The 17,759-nt window shown below is 49.4% G+C and overlaps 1 protein-coding gene and 2 non-coding genes across 3 annotated transcripts in view; 2 read left to right on the top strand and 1 right to left on the bottom strand.

Annotated features, from left to right (window-relative positions):
• The window catches only part of VAC14 (VAC14 component of PIKFYVE complex), a 97,796-nt gene extending 80,037 nt beyond the window's left edge, over window positions 1-17,759 (bottom strand). The window contains exons 1-3 of the mRNA XM_090260318.1: window positions 17,356-17,759; window positions 1,088-1,238; window positions 639-806 (exon numbers count right to left, since the gene is read on the bottom strand). Of these exons, the coding sequence (XP_090116444.1) occupies window positions 639-806; window positions 1,088-1,238; window positions 17,356-17,459 (423 nt within the window). The 5' untranslated portion in view covers window positions 17,460-17,759. The remainder of the gene's footprint in view (window positions 1-638; window positions 807-1,087; window positions 1,239-17,355) is intronic.
• TRNAG-GCC (transfer RNA glycine (anticodon GCC)) lies at window positions 3,212-3,282 on the top strand. The gene has a single exon. It is a non-coding gene; the product is annotated as a tRNA-Gly (tRNA).
• On the top strand, window positions 3,983-4,053 carry TRNAG-GCC (transfer RNA glycine (anticodon GCC)). The gene has a single exon. It is a non-coding gene; the product is annotated as a tRNA-Gly (tRNA).

Here is a 17,759-nt window from a genome sequence, read left to right as displayed (position 1 = left end):
CTCATTCTGTTTGGGGTCTCTGGGACCTGCAGGAGGCCCCATGACCTGCTGCCATGGGGTCGAGTGGCTGCTTCCTGGCAGCTGTCCTCAGGGTTTCGAATCTTACCTTGCTGGGTTCCCTTTTCACTCTTGGAGGAGGGGACCAAGGCAGCCAAGAGGCTGAGACTCTAGAAATGACTGTGTAAGCAGCAGGGCAGCAGAGCTTCAGGGTGCGTGGTGCCTGGGCAGGGGGCTCCATGAGGCTCAGAGGGGGGCTGAGAAGGATATTAGGGACTCCAAAGCCTTTCTAAGTAGGCCTTTTTCTAGTGCGTATGGGCCAGTGCTTTCCTCGCAGGAGAAATACAGTCTGTGTACAGAAGCACCATCCTCACCTTCTATAAGGGAGCTTAGTGCTTTTCAAACTGCCAGTTTTTTTCCCTTCCAATTTATGCTGACTGGTATTTCATTAAATGCAGTAAAGGTAAGTTTATAGAGAAATGGGGAAAAACGACTAGATTGAACAGACAAGTGTCCCTGGCAGCCGTGCTTTTATCTGCTCTGCTTGCATCTGGGAAAAGGCACCCAAGCACTCGAGGTCCCTGAAGGGCAAGTTAGGCGGGTGGAGGGAGCTCAGCCCAGCCAGAGTGAGGAGTGGTCACCTTACTCAGCCCGTCAAAGAGCACGTTGAAGTGTGGCAGCACGGCCCCTCGGGCCACCTTGACGATGTTGTAGAGGGCCTCGCAGGCGTAGTAGCGCAGCCTGCTGTCCGCGTCATTGAAGCAGGTCAGCACCGGCTCAATCAGCTCCTTCAGGTAGAGCCCCGAGTCCTGTGGTGGGGAGGAGGAGAGACAGCTCAAAAAGGGCCAGCCCCCAAGTCCCCAGCCCCCAGTGCCAGCTGACATCCCAGCTCTCTTGGAGATGCTCAGGCCTTTGCGCGGGGCTGGGCTTAAAGACCCTTTGCAGGCTGGCCTCCCAGGATAGGGGCCATGCCAGGGAATAAGGTTGCAAGACCTTGGCAATAAAATACAGGCCTGCAAAGCCCTGTTGGGTCTGGGGTTAGAATCAAGGCCATGGCTGGTGTGTCTGTCCCTGCAGGAGAAAGGCCCACCTTGCCCAGTGCGATAGAGCAGGCAGCCAGGCCAATGAGGCCCCCTTTCCGACTGTGGGGGTGCTGAGACAGGGCAAACTCCTGAGACAGGGTCTGGATCACATGCTTGATTTGCACGGTGTTGTTCTGGGCCACGAACTCCCGGACCAGCCTGGAGAGAGAGGAAACGGGGGCTGCAGGACCAGTGGAATCAGGCTACCCCTGCTGCTGGCTCCAGGGCCTGGGAGGAGGGAAAGAGGTGACCTGTTCAGAAAGAGAGGCTGAAATCTGGCATCTCAGGGTAGGCCTTTCCCAGTTCTGCTGCTGACTGGGAGGTGCTGGCTGGGTCCTGGGTGTTTCCCTATTCTGGGTCTCAGTTTCCCTTTGTGTGCAACAGAATGAGGAACAGTGGAGCTAGCTCACTTCTGGGAATCTGACAGAATGCAAGTAAACATTTTGTTGGGGAACAAAACTACAATGCATTATTAGCTGATCAACCACCTTTATTCAACATTTGTTCAACTCTCCCTTCAGGCACCCCAGAGGTTCTTGGGGTCTGTGCCATTATTTCTGGGCATGGTGGTGAACCAGGTCCCAGTCCAGTGGGTGAGATCCACACACAAACAAGTACGTAGCTGTGGCAATGCGGCAGAAGTGACACCACAGAAGCAAGAAAAATGCCATGGGCTAACTTTCTTGGGCTGACTGGGAGGTGCTATTCAAATCAGATCTTGGGAAGATCGATATAGGCCTTTTTCAGGTAAAGAAAAGGGGAAGGCATGGCAGGCCACCTCAGGCTCAGGGAAGAGCCTGGCCAAGGCAAGGAGCTCCAAGAAGACCTGTGTGTTTAGGGAAGGATGAGGAGTCTGGAGCGTGGAAGGAGTGGCCATAGACAGTAAAGGAAACGACAAGCCGGTGAAAGTCTTCCAGCAACGAGGTGACACTCTCAGAATTAGGTACTTCTTGGGGCCGCCTGGAGAGGCAGCCCGGATGGAGACTGCCCACAGGAGAACAGCACTGCTATCAGAGTCAGGAAGTGCAGGCTGAAGGATGTCTGAGGCCGCGGGAAAGAGCAGGGAGCGGCTGTTTTAAATTAAGCAGACAAGCATTAGAAGCCCACGTGGTGCAGGAGAGGAAGGAAGTGCAAGCAGGGCTCTGAGGTGTCTATCGGGCAGTGGTGCTGACAGGGAGAAGACAGGTCTGAGTGAGGTGGCGCCTGCCCAGAGCGGAGGAGAGCAGAGGGAGGCCCAGGTGCACCAGGGGCCAGTCTCTGTTCTCGGAGCCCGGTGGCCACAAAGGCCGAGACACCAAGCCCCTCAGATACAGTGTTGTAAGAAGTGCAGATATGGCTGGGGAGGGGAAGACATCCCCTCACCCAGGCAAGAGGGACCCGTGCCCGTGTAGCAGATGAAGGTATGAGGGGGGTGGTCTAGAGATTATGGACTTTTCAAAGCAGCTGCCTAGACTCACTCTAATCACTTTGTGTCCATCATGGTAGGTACACTGCTCGCCTGGTGCATAAATGGGGGCCTCAGGTTTGCTCAAACAATTTTAAAGGCAAGTCCAAAAGGTATCAATTAGTCTATGTGGTTCCAGTTCAGTGTTGGGAATTTGCTAGTCATTAGAGCTGTTCAAAGGTGGATGTGTTGTTTCATGAGGCAGTGACCACTCCTGCAAAAATGTTGTTCAATGAGGGGCTGGATAGGGTTTGATAAAGATTTAATACAGCAAGCAGTGTAGGGCACCTATTCTGTGCCAGGCACTGTGCAAACAGGTGAAGAAAACTGGCCTGGCTCCTGAGCTGGTGGATGTGAGAGCGGAGACGGGTATGTCAGGAAGGGGCTGCACAAATGGCCTCTTCCTTTGATATTTATAGGGTGAGATTCCACCAAGCCCACCCCAGGGGCTGAGGGTCACAGATCAACCAAGGGCCTCTGGATGGAAGCTCAATGTCGATTTCACAGGCCCCACTCCCAAAGCGGTATGGTAAGGCCCAGCAAGGATGATGGTTCTATATAAACTGGTCTGGTTTTCCAAACTGGACAAACCAGCCAGGTGAGGCCATCATCTGACAGCACTCCTCTGAGTATTGACAGATGCGACTCCTTGAGAAAAGCCCTGAAGATGTATTAGTATACAGCTGGAGCATTGGTGGTTCAGTGGTAGAATTCTCGCCTGCCACGCGGGAGGCCCGGGTTCGATTCCCGGCCAATGCAATGCTTTTTTTTTTTGTTTGTTTCTTTTTGCCTTTCCCTGGCAGGTTTCCTCCTCACACAGAGATCCAACTGGAGGAGCCAGTCTCCTCAACCACACCAGGCCTGCAGCAGCCAGAGTGCTGTGAATCTCTAACCACACTTCCCTGCTCAGGGAGTGTGTGGACAGCAGAAGGGTTGTTCTCCAGAGAGGCACTACTGGCTGTGGGACCAAGGCCTCCTGCTCTTCACCAGTGAGGGGACTCCTGCTGCACCCTCTCAGCCTTGGCCAGTCTCCAGTGGGAAGCTGAGGTGAAGCCTGAGAAATGTAAAGTAGCTCAGCACACCTGTGAACATGGAATGGGAGGACCCACACATCAGAGACATCACAGGGGAGAAAGTAACGCAAAGTCTCAATGTGCCTTTTGCTCCTGAGAATGAAAGACCTGAGCTCTAGTTTCTACCCTGAGGTCTGAAGGCACATCAAGTGCGCGCACGCGTGCGCGCACACACACACACACACACACACACACACACACACACACACACACACACACACCATGCTCTCTCTCCCGCCTCCTGCCTTCACTTAAGCTTTCTGTTCTTGTGGCTGTGCTGATGTGGCAGCATTAGAGCCTGGCTTTATATTTTGGATCAGTATATATACAAAGAGTTTCAGGACTGGAATTAAAGGGAGGTGTTCATACAGTTGTTAACATCTGGAGCATTGGTGGTTCAGTGGTAGAATTCTCGCCTGCCACGCGGGAGGCCCGGGTTCGATTCCCGGCCAATGCAGCAACAAGCTCTTTTAAATCCTAAGAGATTGGATTTGAGATTTCACACTACCCGAAGAGTTTGTGAATAGTCTGAGAACCGAGAATGACTTGTATTCCACAAAGATCTAGAACCTGTGTCTCCTTGTTTTTGAGGAGCCCAGGATGGGGGAATCCCCAAGGCCACTGGAAGCAGCTGTGCCTTCCACGCCTGCCCTGACAGCCTGCCAGGGGACTCTTGGCTGCCAACAGCTCTCCCAGGGAAGCCAGGCCACGTTTCGGCGCCACACAGGTTAGAACAGAGCTAGGTGTGGGAGTAAGGATATTCACCAGGTTTCAGCAGAGGACTCAAAGAAGACCCAACCCTGCCAGCAGCCCCCAGCCATTCTGGGGTCACCTACTCGCCTGTCGCCTTGTTTCAGGTCACAAACGGTCCCTGAGTGACTGCAAAGGGCACTCTTCCCTGTTCAGGAGCTAACCCGCAGGATGCATTCCCTGCCCTTGAGGGGCTCTCTGTTGGGGTGGGGTGCAGGGAGAGGAAATGACAGAGTACACAAGAACTTTTGTGCAAAGCAGAAAAACCCCCAAACTCTGGCGAGTGCACGGTGAGGCACGGTGAGGCAAGAGCAGGCAGGAAAGAGAATAACTAGTATCTCTGGAGCAGAGGGAATCAGGGTGTGGCTTCATGAGGGTCAGCATCTGAGAGGGGATCTGAGGGATGAGTAGGTGTTCAGGATAAAGCAGCCCCAAGAGAGGAACAGCATGAACAAAGGCTCAGAGGATGGAAGAGGCATTTGGTTTGGCAGAGTAGGTGGAGGAGAGGTGGGCACAGGACTGGAGAAGCTGCTCCCAGCCATGTGCTGGACGAAGGAACTGGCATCGTATTCTGGTGGCAGTGAGGAGCCACGGAGGGTAAGCACCATCTGCAGTGGTGGGTGGTATGGATTTGAATGGTGTCTAGGGAGCTGTGAGGGCTGCGAAGTCTTACAGAGACTGAATGGTGAAAGAGCATGAGGAGCAGGGGCTCTAATGTCAGGGTGAATGCTTGTAAGAGGAACAAAGTCTCTGGATGGAAGAGATGGGAAAGGGGGATCTTTGTGCTTAACACTCCCCTGACTGCAGCCCAGCAGCACCTTTCTCATTTGCTCTACATCGGCTGGAAGGCCTCCCCTACCTGATTAACTAAGGATGCCCCAGGCCACTACAGAAATGATAGCTGTTCAATTCCTGAGGTTCCAGAACCTCAAGTCTTTACTGTCTGCACCCTTGTACTCAGGGGCAGAGTGGTCTCCATGTCCAGAAAGACAAGGCAAACAATGAAACAATGGCTCCCTCTGGAGAGGAAACCAGTAGAACATGTTCTCACCAATACCATAAGCTCGCGGAGTACTGGGCCTGGCCCTTTGGGCCAACCCCTGGGCCACAGCAGGAACAGCTGTTCCATGAATCAAGCCCACACTCCACCTGGCAGTTGGGGTGACTCAAACAGGCCCAGGGTGACCTCGCTAGTCTCAATGCCCAGCTGCCAGCATAACTTTCCACTCCAGCCAGACCCACGTTCTCACTGGGCCTAGCTCATGCCACTCCTTATACACTTCCCGTCTGCCCCACATCCTCCTCAGCCTTCCAAGTCCAGCTCAAGTTCAACCCCCTGCTTTTCCTGACCATTCCAGGAAGCCATCACTCCTCTGAACACTGAAGGACTCGGTGACCCCTCATTTTGTGCCCAGCATGGACAGTGGCAAAGTCACCGATTCCTTCTCATGTATACATTTCCATCTCCGCAGCTCCTTGGTAAAGTCCTTGAGGACAGACCGGTACCATGATTCCTTGAATCTCTAGTGCCAGCCCCGCTCGCTGAGTCTAGTGCTCTGTACACAGTGAGTGAGGAATCTTAACTATCTACCTGGGGATGGATTTGGGAAGGTTGACAGGCTGAAGGACAGCCCCAAGATGTATAGCAAACACAGGTAAAGCCCCTGCTGCCATACAGGTGACACAGGAAGGCGGCAGGGAGGGAGGGTCTGCTGTGCTAAACCTAATCTGTTGGTTAATCAATATCATTTTAGTTGATCCTAAGCCCTTAATATTATAATTCAAGTTACTTTTACAGGGATCCCAAAATGCACACTGAGAATGGCTCAGGTCATGGAGCTGAAGGGCGTCTGCCAAGGGGTGAAGGAGTGCTCTAACCCCTCTCCAGGGGCTCCAGAGCAGCACCAGCCAGCAGGGCTTGGCCTGTCTGCCTCACAGGGCCGTGCAGAGGGAAAAGCACAACTACAAAGTGTGGCAGAGTAAGTGACGTTTGAAATCCAGGTGCCCCAGTGCCAGGCCTAGGCTCTTTTCTAAAGACTGACTACAGTCTCCTCTTTCATATCCAGATTGCGAGCCACAGGTGGCGGGGTCTGAAGCTGAACTAGTTTTGAAGTTAGTATTTGGTTCAGAAACTTTCCTGCTCACAAATCCCTGGGACCTTCATTGACGTAAAGGTCACGGGCACCACTGTTTCATGTATCAGAAGAGAGACTCTGCTTCTGCCTGGCTTCTTCTCAAGTGTGGAAAACCCTGGCTAACGAAGTGCCCTCTGGAGGTTAAGAGCCTCCATTCTCAACTGGCTGGAGGTGTCACGGGCTGGCAGAAACCACCTTTCCCCAGGAGGCACAACCCCAATGCCGGCCAGCTTCAAGCTTGCGACACTGCCCCAGCATCACACTGAAAAGTGCCACACCAACCACCCCTCCCTGACAGGAGAAGGAGCACAGACAGGGTGAGACACACTTAAAACCATCATCAGCCAAAGGAGAGCATGGGGCCACCACCTCAGCAACACAACCATGGTCCCTCCCCCGCCTCTGTGACACAGCACAGGGACAATCACAGGTCACACAAGGACCGGTGAGTTGACTACCTGCTAACACACGCTATGCTAAGTATTTCAGTTATTCCTCAGAACAACCTCCTTATTATCTCACATCTCAGATTTGAAACGCAGCCTCAGGGGAACCAAGCCCCTTTCCTAAGGTCACCGAGGCTCTGCCTGAAGCCTTGGTTTGCCTACAGAGCCCAGGCCCTTCCAGCTGTGGGCCAGTCCCTCTCTCCCATCTTCTTACACCGAGTCAGCTGCGAAGTGAACACACCCAGTTACAGAGCGCACTTCCCTCGGGTAGGTCCGAGGCCCCAAGTGAGACGAGGCTTTGCCCACAACCTTCCCCACCCTGTTCAGGGAGTACGGATGAGCTGCTTACTTGGGGTGTTTGGACATGAAGCTCTAGAGCTGGGCTTCTACTGTGGAGGCAGGAAATAGGTAACTATTTGCTGAGCAATTACTACATGCCAGGTAATGCGTTACAGGCATTACTTGTATACCCGATTTAAACCTTCAAACCACCACTGAATTAGTACCATGGGACCCACTTTATAGCTGAGGGAAACTAGGGCTCAGAGACATTCAGAAACATACAACTGACAGATGGTAGGTGCGGAAATCAAACTTAAGCTTTTCTGACTCCATGGTCTAAAATCTTACCCACTATGTTACACTATCCCCCTCCTCAAATATCAGGGCTGCCATCTGCTGATGCCTACTGGGTGCCAGGCCCTTCACGTGTATTATCTCATTTAACCCCAATCTCACTTCATTTGGTGATGTGAGAGGTTTTAGCCGCTGCACTCATGTTCCTGTGTCTTCAGAGGAGACATCCTTGGCCATAAGGTGGGGCTAATAATTTCAATGATTTTATCTGTTTTGAGAGAATTAAATAAGGTAATGCATGTAAAAGGCTCTGCATTGTACATGCGCATATACCAATATCAGTGCAAAGTGACAATCAGCGAGACAAACTGTGATCATATTTATACCACACAAAGATCAGGTTCGTTCACTAAATGTTGACGGAGAACCTGCTGTGTTCCTGGCTCCAAAAATAAGTCCAGAGTTGTGTTTATTCCTGTGTTATAAAACTTACAGCATGGATTTGGGGCCTCTTTTTCCCCCCTGGCAAGTCCAATTATCCACCCCAGTTCTCCATGTACGTAATATGCTGCATTCAGATGACATATCCAGGCAGCACTTCCCAGAAAGAATCCAGGTAAACATCTCCTCCATCTGCTGAGTAGTTAAGTAATCTGGTTTCCATTAGCTCACTAGTCTCCAATAATTGAACGGGAAAAGCAGAACATTTGCCTCCGAGGAAAGGCCTAAGACAAAAATATACAGAGCATCAGTATACTGAGAATCAGTGGGAAAGCTGTCAAGGAAAACTGAGTCAGAGAAAGCAGGAGACATGCTTGAACTTCAGGGAACAATAACTGTGACCATTTATGAGTGCTGCCCTCACACTGTAACAAAATACAGGCATTCTTATTTTTTAAAATTGAGATATAATTGACACATCATAAATTCGCTCTTTTAACATGTACAATTCAGTGGTTTTTAGTCTGTTCACAACAAAGTTGTGCAACTATCATCACAATCAATTTTAGAACAATTTTTATCATCCTAAAAAGAAACCCTGTACCCATTAGAAGTCATTCCTTATTTTCCCCTAACCCCCTCCCCTAAGCCCTAGGCAACTACCAACCTACTCTGTTTCTACTGATTTGCCTATTCTAGGTATTTCACATAAATGAAATCATACAATACATGGCCTTTTTGTGACTGCCTTCTTTCATTTAGCATAATGTTTTCAAGGTTCACATTTTTAAGAGGAGGAAATTGAGGAACAGGGAGGTTAAAACAGGTCACAAACTCAAACGCTTGCAGGGGCCAGGCAGGAGATACAAGTGAGAAGGCTAAGGGGCGTAAGACAGGCTGTGATAAGCTTGACCACACAGGGAGCAAACGGGGAGCCCATACCCTGGCTGGAAAGGGGCAGGGCAGGCCTTTAGGTTCCTAGATCAGCTGATGTGGGAACGTGGGACTCCAAGCCACAATGGAGAACTTTGTCAATTTAAAATACTGGGATCCAGTTTAAATCAAACAGGTCTGCTGGCAGGACACAGCCCCTGGCTGCCAATCTGTGACCCCTGGATTAGGCAATTTGCTGAGAGTTCCACTGCTAATAAAGAGCTGAGGTGGGTGGAATTCTGACCCACACTCCAAAAACTGCCTTAAGTCAGTGGTAATAAATATGTCTCCTCAGAGAGGTGGCAGGCTTGAAAGAGTCCAGTGAAACTCAACAGTTCAACCTTGATCGGATCACAGGGTGCTAGGGATCCCTGTTCCTCCCACCCCCTTCCCAGCAGGCAAGAAACCACATGCCAACTCTTGCGCTTCAGGGTTCTCAAAGGGTATGGCCTGGGCACCTACATTTGCTGGTTTTTGGAACTCAAAGGCCAGGGACACTAGAGATTTGGCACCAAGGCCATTCCTGGTTACCATGAAGGGCATCATCTCTCCCACTCTGCAGTGAGGGGGCCCTGCCACCACCGAGTGGGACATGGTACCCCAAGCAGAGCAAGAGGCACCTCCAACACAGCGAGCATCATCCCATTTTTCACAGTACCTGTTGGCATTTCTCCCCACACTAGACTTCCCTGGAGAACACAGTCTGGGGGTCTTACCAACCTTTTTGTCAGGACTGGTCAGACTATATTCCCTGAAATGGAGTGCCCACAAAACCTGAAACAGCCATTCTAAAATCTTAGCCTAAGTGCCTATCCTTTAGAACATTGTGTGGGGCATGTCAAGGCGAGCCTCTGCGGGTAAAGCTCTCCATGACTATGCACACAGGCTCCCACATTTACCACCTGACCCTGGTCATGTAACACAGCCTGGTCTTGAGATTGAGTCCAGGGTTCCTTCAGTTGAGCCAAGCATCCATCTCTCTGTATTTTTATTGTCTGAGAGGTCTGCCATCAATATAAAACACCCTCTCTTATTAGGAATTTTAACTCCTCATTGGAACACCATATGCCCTATTGGCTCTGTCACCTGAGCAGACGGACTTTGGAAAACTGAAAGTGGCAGTTAAAACCACCATGGAGATGTTCAAGTGTGAAATTTTAAAAGTTAAATATATGTCCCCTTTTTGATCAACATCATCAGGCCTCATTCCATGATGAACACTGATTAGTGAACTAAGCAATAATCGAAGTAGCCAGAAGTATATTTTCTGACCAGACATAATAAACCAAAATCATTTGAAACTGACAAAATATCTTTTGGTCTCTGCAGAAAAGAATCTAAAGTAGTTCTTCTCCACAATGTCACACCCCTGCCCGTGGCCTGGTGGATCACCAACCTGGAGCACCTGGGCGATGACTTCACCGTGTCCATGACGCAGGGCACCATCCCCACCAAGAATGAGTACAGCCTGCAAGTGCACTTCCAGCCCTCCAAGCCTGTCAACATTAGGAAGGCCATTTGGTTGGAGGTGAGGCTCCACCCATCTTCAGATTTTGTCATCAACACGTGTACATATTGGGTTCCCTGACACACACACACAACCAACATACATGGGCTACCAATACACACATTACCCACACAACACATACACACTACACACACACTATCCACATACTATCAATACACACACACACGAAGCCAGGTCTCCCTATTACACGATCCCACTTAATCCCCATCTGACAACCCCCAACCCACAATATTTGCTCTGCACACACTGTAAGCTCCCTGGAGGCAGTCTTGTTTATAGCTGACTTTCTAGTGCTAAGAACAGAGAACTCAATCAATGCAGAGAGAATGAGTAGTAAATGACTGAATGAATGACTGAATGAACAAATGAATGGTATTACTGTCCCTAGGTGAGCATCAGATTCCTGATTTCATTCCCCAAACTCAGTCACCCCTCAGATTCCTATCTCAGGAAATGTCACCCTCCACCCCAGTTGCTCCCACAGATACCTAAGAATCATCCTCGATTCTCCCCTTTTCCTGATGGCCTCCTCTCCAACCACATCCTCCAACAATTCTTGTCAACTCTGTCTCCCAGCGTGTCTCCTGCCCATCCACTTCTGTCTACACTGCCTCTACCGCCCTCACCCGGTCACCTGCTGTGTCTCATCTGGACTTTGCAGAGACCTCCTAAGTGGTTTCCCTCTTCACATTCCCCACAGTGTCGAGAGAGATCGTGGAAATGTTAGTCACTGTCCATCCTAACACACTCTGCTGGCTTCCAGCTGTGGTGAGAGTGAAGCCCCGCGTCCTCACCTGCTTCGGAAGCCCCGCCTGCCTCCATATCTGCATCCCACTCCACCCTCACTCTCATCCACTGGCTCCTGTCACATGGTCTCTCAACTTTTCCTGCTGTCCTTCGGCTCTGTGGGGAGTGGCTCCTGCTTTAGGATACACGAAACAGCACTGTTTCAACAGGGTTCCTTTAAACATCCCACCAAGGGAATTTTCTGTTTGTGCAATGATTCAGTCTGTCTTCTATCCTTCAGAGCCCTACCCCTTTCTGATGTTTTCCTGTTTCTTTTTTTACTAATGTGAACTCTGTTAGGGCAAGATCTCTCCTGACTTGTGCATTATCTGTATTGGTTTCCTAAGGCAAACTGAGTGGCTTAAAACAACAGAAAGTTACTCTCTTATGGTTCTGGAGGCCAGAAGTCTGAAATAGTGTTGTCTGCAGGGCCATGCTCTGTCTGAAGGCCCAGGCAAGAATCCTTCCTGGGCTCTTCCACCTTCTGGTGGCTCCAGGTGTTCCTTGACTGGTGGCTGCATCACTCCAATCTCTGCCTCCATGTTCACGTGGCCTTCTTCTCTGCCGGCGTCCTCTCCTTTTCTCTCTCCTATAAGGACACTTGTCATTGGATTTAGGGCTTACCTGTATAACCGAGGATGATCTCATATGGAGAGCTTTAACTTAATTACATCTGCAAAGACTGGCTCTTTTTTTAAGTAAGTCCCATTCACAGATTTCAAGGATTCAGACATGGACCTATGTTTTTAGGGCCACTATTCAACCCCCTACCTATATCCCCAGTGTCTAACACAGGCCTGAATATAGAAGACACTCATTAGAATCTGCTGAATGAAGGAATGAACAACTGTCATTGAGTTTTAATGTTTAAATAAATTCTGCAACAATCAAGTTTGTACAAACTTCTCCCTAATACCTCCAGGGACAAAAACCTTACCAATACTTCAAAGAGCCTGATTTTCCTTTGAACAAGCCTGTTAATTCTTCCTTGGGTTGACTTCAGATTTCTTCCTGTAATTTATACGAATTAATCCTGTTCTACCTTTTGGAGATGGTCAACAGATCTAATCTCTTTTATTATCTACTCATGACAGTCCTTCAAATAGCTGAAAACATGTATTGATGGATTTTTCAGTCCACAAATGTGTATGAGTCCAGAGCTGATAGTCAAAATTGTTAACAACAGTCTCCACACAGCCACAGATCTCTGCACAGTGAACCCAGCCACGTGACCGGTGGAGGCTTCATCCTCTAGCTGCCCACTCCCAAGTGCCCTGCAGGCCAGCAGGCTCTGGCCCACTCACGCACATGCCCCACACACCCGTCCACATGCCCACTCACACATGCTCTCACTGACTCTCAGCTGGGTTTTCAAGTTGATTGCTCTGTGGTTTAGCTGCAAGACCGGTCCAGGTCTGGGAGCACGTGGACAGAGCTTCCAGCTACTCCGCAGCCGTCTTGGGTCCCTCCCCTTTTCCGCATTCTTATATGATAGTGTACATCAGCATTCCCCAGAGTGTTATGAAGAACACTAATCCTACCAAATGCTCAGTGAAGACAAAAGTTAAATACATTACAAAACTATTTTAATCACACTGCATGCAAACACTGTGCTACGTAAGTTCAGGCTTTAAGCACCTCGCGGGTCTTGGTTTTACTGAAGACTTTTGTTCACCTTGACAGGTTTTGGACACAGACAATCTTGTTGGAATTGTTCAGATTGAAAACATCCTGGTCCTTGCAGAATCCTATGACATCGCCTTGGACATCACCTTCCCCAAAGGTCTGTGGACCCCTTCTAGGAAAAGGTGTTTAAAAGTCACATCTTTTAGTGCAGTATAGTTCTTGTGCAGAGAAAGACTAGTAACCCAAGCCTCAGAGTGATGTTAACATTACTACAAATCTCAGTTTCTCCAACTGAAGATGACAGTGGGGGGAGGGGTCATAAACATAAAATTTCCAGAGCTCTTTTCTGAATAGTCGGCTGAAAGTGAGTATCCATCTTCCTGCCTGTATTATTTTCCTATCACTGCTGTAATAAATTACCACAAACTTTGTGGCTTAAAACAATAGAAATGTATTCCCTTACAGTTCTACAGATCAGAAAATCCAAAATGTATGTGACTAGACTAAAATCGAGGTGTTGGCAAGGCTGCACTCCTTCCTGGAAACTCTGGGCAAGAATCCATTTCCTTGCCCTTTCCAGCTTCTGGAAGCTACTCACATTCCTTGGCTCACGGTCCCCTTCCTCCACCTTCAAAACCAGGAATATTGGGTCAAGCTCTTCTCTGATTCTTATCAACTCTGTCTCCCAGTGTGTCTCCTGCCCATCCACTTCTGTCTACACTGCCTCTACCGCCCTCACCCGGTCACCTGCCGTGTGTCTCATCTGGACTTTGCAGAGGCCTCCTAACTGGTTTCCCTCTTCACATTCCCCATGGTGTCCAGAGAGGTCATGGAAATGTTAGTCACTGTCCATCCTAACACACTCTGCTGGCTTCCAGCTGTGGTGAGAGTGAAGCCCCGCGTCCTCACCTGCTTCGGAAGCCCCTCCTGCCTCCATATCTGCATCCCACTCCACCCTCACTCTCATCCACTGGCTCCTGTCACATGGTCTCTCAACTTTTCCTGCTGTCCTTTGGCTCTGAGGGGGGTTGGCTTCCCTTTTTGGTAGAGAAGACTACTCATTGCGGAGGGGAAGCTTTTTGAGACAGATGAACCTGGTTTTTTAGGTAGGGTCTAGCTGTGAAACCTCAAGAAGCCAGTGTTTCCAAACCTGTGAAATAGGTTAACGCTTTGGCTCAGTGGATTGAGCGTCGGCCTGCGAGCTAAGTGTCGCTGGTTCGATCTTCCAGTCAGGGCACATCAGAGAAGGAAAACTCTGATTCCAAAAAACCTCCACTGCCTTGCGGCATACCTCTTCAGGGGAAAGGCTAAGGGAGTAAACCCCGACAGAAAATCCGGAGCCGGAGTCCCTAAGGCGGTTTGACGTTGTAGTCAACACCGGCAACTCCTGCGGCGCACCTGAAGCCAAGCTGTATTGACTCCGTCTTTCCCTTGGACCCTTCAGCTGCGAAGAGAGGGGGGGTCTGCTGCATGGGCAACAGCAGACCCTCCATATCACCCTGCCCAGGCTCTGTAGCTTCATCGCAAGATGTCGATTTAACACGGGAGGAGACAGATACCGTGTCACTCCCGAGTCGGACTGCACAGCCATTCTCGGCGGTGCAGATAGACTCTTAAGAAGCCACACCATCGTCTCTCGAGACGGACGGCTGCCGACGACGACCTAGCTCAGAGGGCAGCCATGCAAAACAAATGAGATGAGTGTACAATGGCAGAACAAAAGGAAGCTTCTCTGTCCTCCTCCTCACTAATCGGGCAAAGAGCACTTTACACATAGTCACTTAAAAAAAAAAAATCACTGTTATGGACTAATTTCCCCTTCCTAATAAATGCATACGCTGAAGTCCTAAACCCCACCATGACTGAGAAGTGGTCCCATTATCCACGGTTTCGCATCCCGCAGTTTGTGGGAAATATTAAATGGAAAACCCCAGAATTAAGCAATCAGTAAGTTTTATATTGGGTGCTGTTCTGAGTAGCATGGTGAAATCCTGTGCTGTCCTGCCTGGAACATGAATCATCCCTTTGTCCAGCAAATACAAGTTATATGTATAGTAGAAAAAGATATTTTGAGAGAGACCACATTCACATAACTTTATACAGTATACTATTATAAGTGTTCTATTTTATTATTAGTTATTGCTAATTTCTTACTGTACCTAATTTATAAGTTAAACGTCATCACAAGTATGTACGTACAGGAAAAAACTTAATATATATAGTGTTTGGTACTATCTGCGGTTCCAGGTATCCACAGGAGGTCTTAGAATGCATCCCCTGTCGATAAAGAAGGGCTACTGTACTCTAAGGACTTATTAGACAGGACACTCCTCATTCCATATACAGCTAAAGAAGGCTAGAAACTGACTGTAGGGTTGTCTGGGCCAGTGCTTCTCCAATTTTAATATGCACACAAATCACCCAGGCATCTAGTGAAAATGCATATTCTGATTCACAGGCCTGGGGTAAGGCTGGAGAATTTCTTCCTAACAAGCTCCCAGGTGAGCCTAATATTGCTGGTCTGTGGGTCTGAGTGGCAAAGCCCTTAAGACTGCAATGTTATTTCCCCACTGAAATGTATGGTCATCCATTCATTTAGACACCAATCGTTGAAGGCAACCAGGCACTATGTTAAGTGCTGAGGATAAATAACATAAGGTCCTAGTCCAGTTAAGGCCCTAGGGGCTTTCTCTGAATTCTACAGAGAAATTTGTCAAATACAAATTGAACCCAACTGAAGACAAAACCCTTACAGGACAGCATGCAGAGTGAAAGCACTTATACAGGTTGTGCTGGAGGCAACAACAGTGCTAAGATACATACCTCTGTTCAAGGGCTCAACAGATGATTCAAATTATGGTAAAAGCAGACATTCCTGAGAAGTAGAGTGACAAAACTGGGTGTCCATGTAGTTTCAAAGCCAATAAAACCCACGGACATGTAGACATGTCTACACATCACCTCTGCTCTCTTACTCAGTATAGCAATATGTACTCACCACTGAGACTTGCTAGCCTTAGCGAGAGGCAGGGTATTAACAAGAAGCGGTATGGAAAGAGAGCAGAGGCTAGGTGGTTTTGGACATACGGATGTTAGAGCTGAATAGGAGGGTCCTCTTAGCAAAGTGCAAACTCTTTAGTTGAGGAGAAAACTAAAATCCAAAGCAGTTAAAACAGCAGTTCTCAACCTGGGCAACTTTGCACCCCCAGGGGACATGTGGCAATGTCTGGAGGAATTTTTGGTTGTTACAAGTGATGGGGTGCTACTGGTATCTAGCTGGTAGAGACCAGGGATACTGCTAAAATTCCTACAATACACAGGCCAACCCACCACTGCCAAGAATGGCCTGACCTGAAATGTCAGTAGTGCTGAAGTTAAGAAACAGTGAGTTAAGGAATTTGCCCAAGGTCAAAAAATAAGGGCCACACAATGGACTAGATGAGAGCTGTCCAACAGCATTCTACAGTGATGGACGTTGTCTAAAATCTGCACCATCCATTTTGGTAGCCGATAGCTGCCTGTGGCTATTGAACATTTGAAATATGGGTAGTGTGACTGAGGAACTGGATTAAAACATTTTAAATTACATCTTTAATAATTTAAATGTAAATATCCACGCATGGCCAGTGGTTACCCTACTGCTGGACAGGCCAGAAATACAGTCCATATTTGCTAACTCCAAGACTGGAGTTCTTTCAGTTTCAAAGCCTGCTTCTTTCCACTCTTCTGAAATCACCCAGCCACCCACCCTCCTGACTTTATCACAAAGCTCTGACTGGAAAAAAAATAAAGATGCAAAACAGTAGAAGAAAAATCTTAATAAAACAGTCCCAAACACCTTGTTTCTGTACATTGGGAAATAAAACATAATGTCCTATCACGCGGTGACACATACGTGTACATGTAATAACTGCAGAAGCAAGAAAGATCAAATTATTCCCACTTGCACTCGCTGGGAAGGGTGATATGACAGAGATAAAACAAACAGCCCTCTGAGCCTTGAGATCTGGAGGTTTTGAACCTGATTTCTTCACTTGGTCACCTAACAGTCCCTTTCACTTCACAGAAACTGAGTAAGAAATGAGCAGCCAGGTCAACTCATTAGCAAATTCTCACGGTTCCCACCTCCCTCTCATTAGAGGCCAACTCTCTGATTTGCTGGTTTTGATGGAGACCACACTGAAGACGCACCCCCCGCCAGGCACTGTGTCAGGCATTAAGCATACATCATGTTGCCTCGTTCTCACTGCAGCCCTAAGCACTACACATACATTATGTCACTTCATTCCCACGACAGCCCCTTGGGCACCAGGGAGGTTAAATAACTTGACCCAAGTCACACAGCCAGTCAGAGAAGCAAAGCTGGGACTCCCAAACTCCTACTCTTCAACACCGCGCTAAAGGCTAAACCTGGGGCAGCAACACTGGCCGGAAAGGCGTGAGTTGTTCCCCCAGGGAGCGGCACCCCTGCATAGACAGCCAGGGCGGGGTTCCGCCTCCGCTCCCCACGCCCAACCCTGGATGCCCGCGGCTCTTACTTCTCGATCTCCAACGCAGCTACCTTCCGCTTTTCGTAGAGCTTGTCATTGAGGGCGCGCACGATGTTGGGCGTGAGCGGCGCGAAGTCCTTCTCGGGGTTCATGGTGGCAACTCGGAGTGCCCACCGGAGCCCCGCGACTCCTCAGCCCGAGACTGCCCGGGCCGCGCCGGGGGCCAGGGGAGTCTGAGGCTCCGCGCTGCCTCCGGCGCCGGCTCATGGACCACGCCGCCCCCGGCCGGCCTGCCTGCCTCGCTCCGCCGCCGCGCGCCGCCTTAGAACCCGGACCTGGACCCCGCCCCCGCACACTTATCCCTAACGACTCAGGCGACTAGCTGCATTCCGACCCCAGCCGTGCTCACCGGGCAACGGCCATGTTACACTGTCACGTGACTACGCAGCACC

This window comes from Furipterus horrens, unplaced genomic scaffold (assembly GCF_987537825.1).
Source record: "Furipterus horrens unplaced genomic scaffold, mFurHor1.1.pri manual_scaffold_13, whole genome shotgun sequence".
Classification (NCBI taxonomy): Eukaryota; Metazoa; Chordata; class Mammalia; order Chiroptera; family Furipteridae; genus Furipterus; species Furipterus horrens.
Note: the sequence above shows the minus strand (reverse complement) of the source record. Positions and strands in the feature narration are given on the sequence as shown.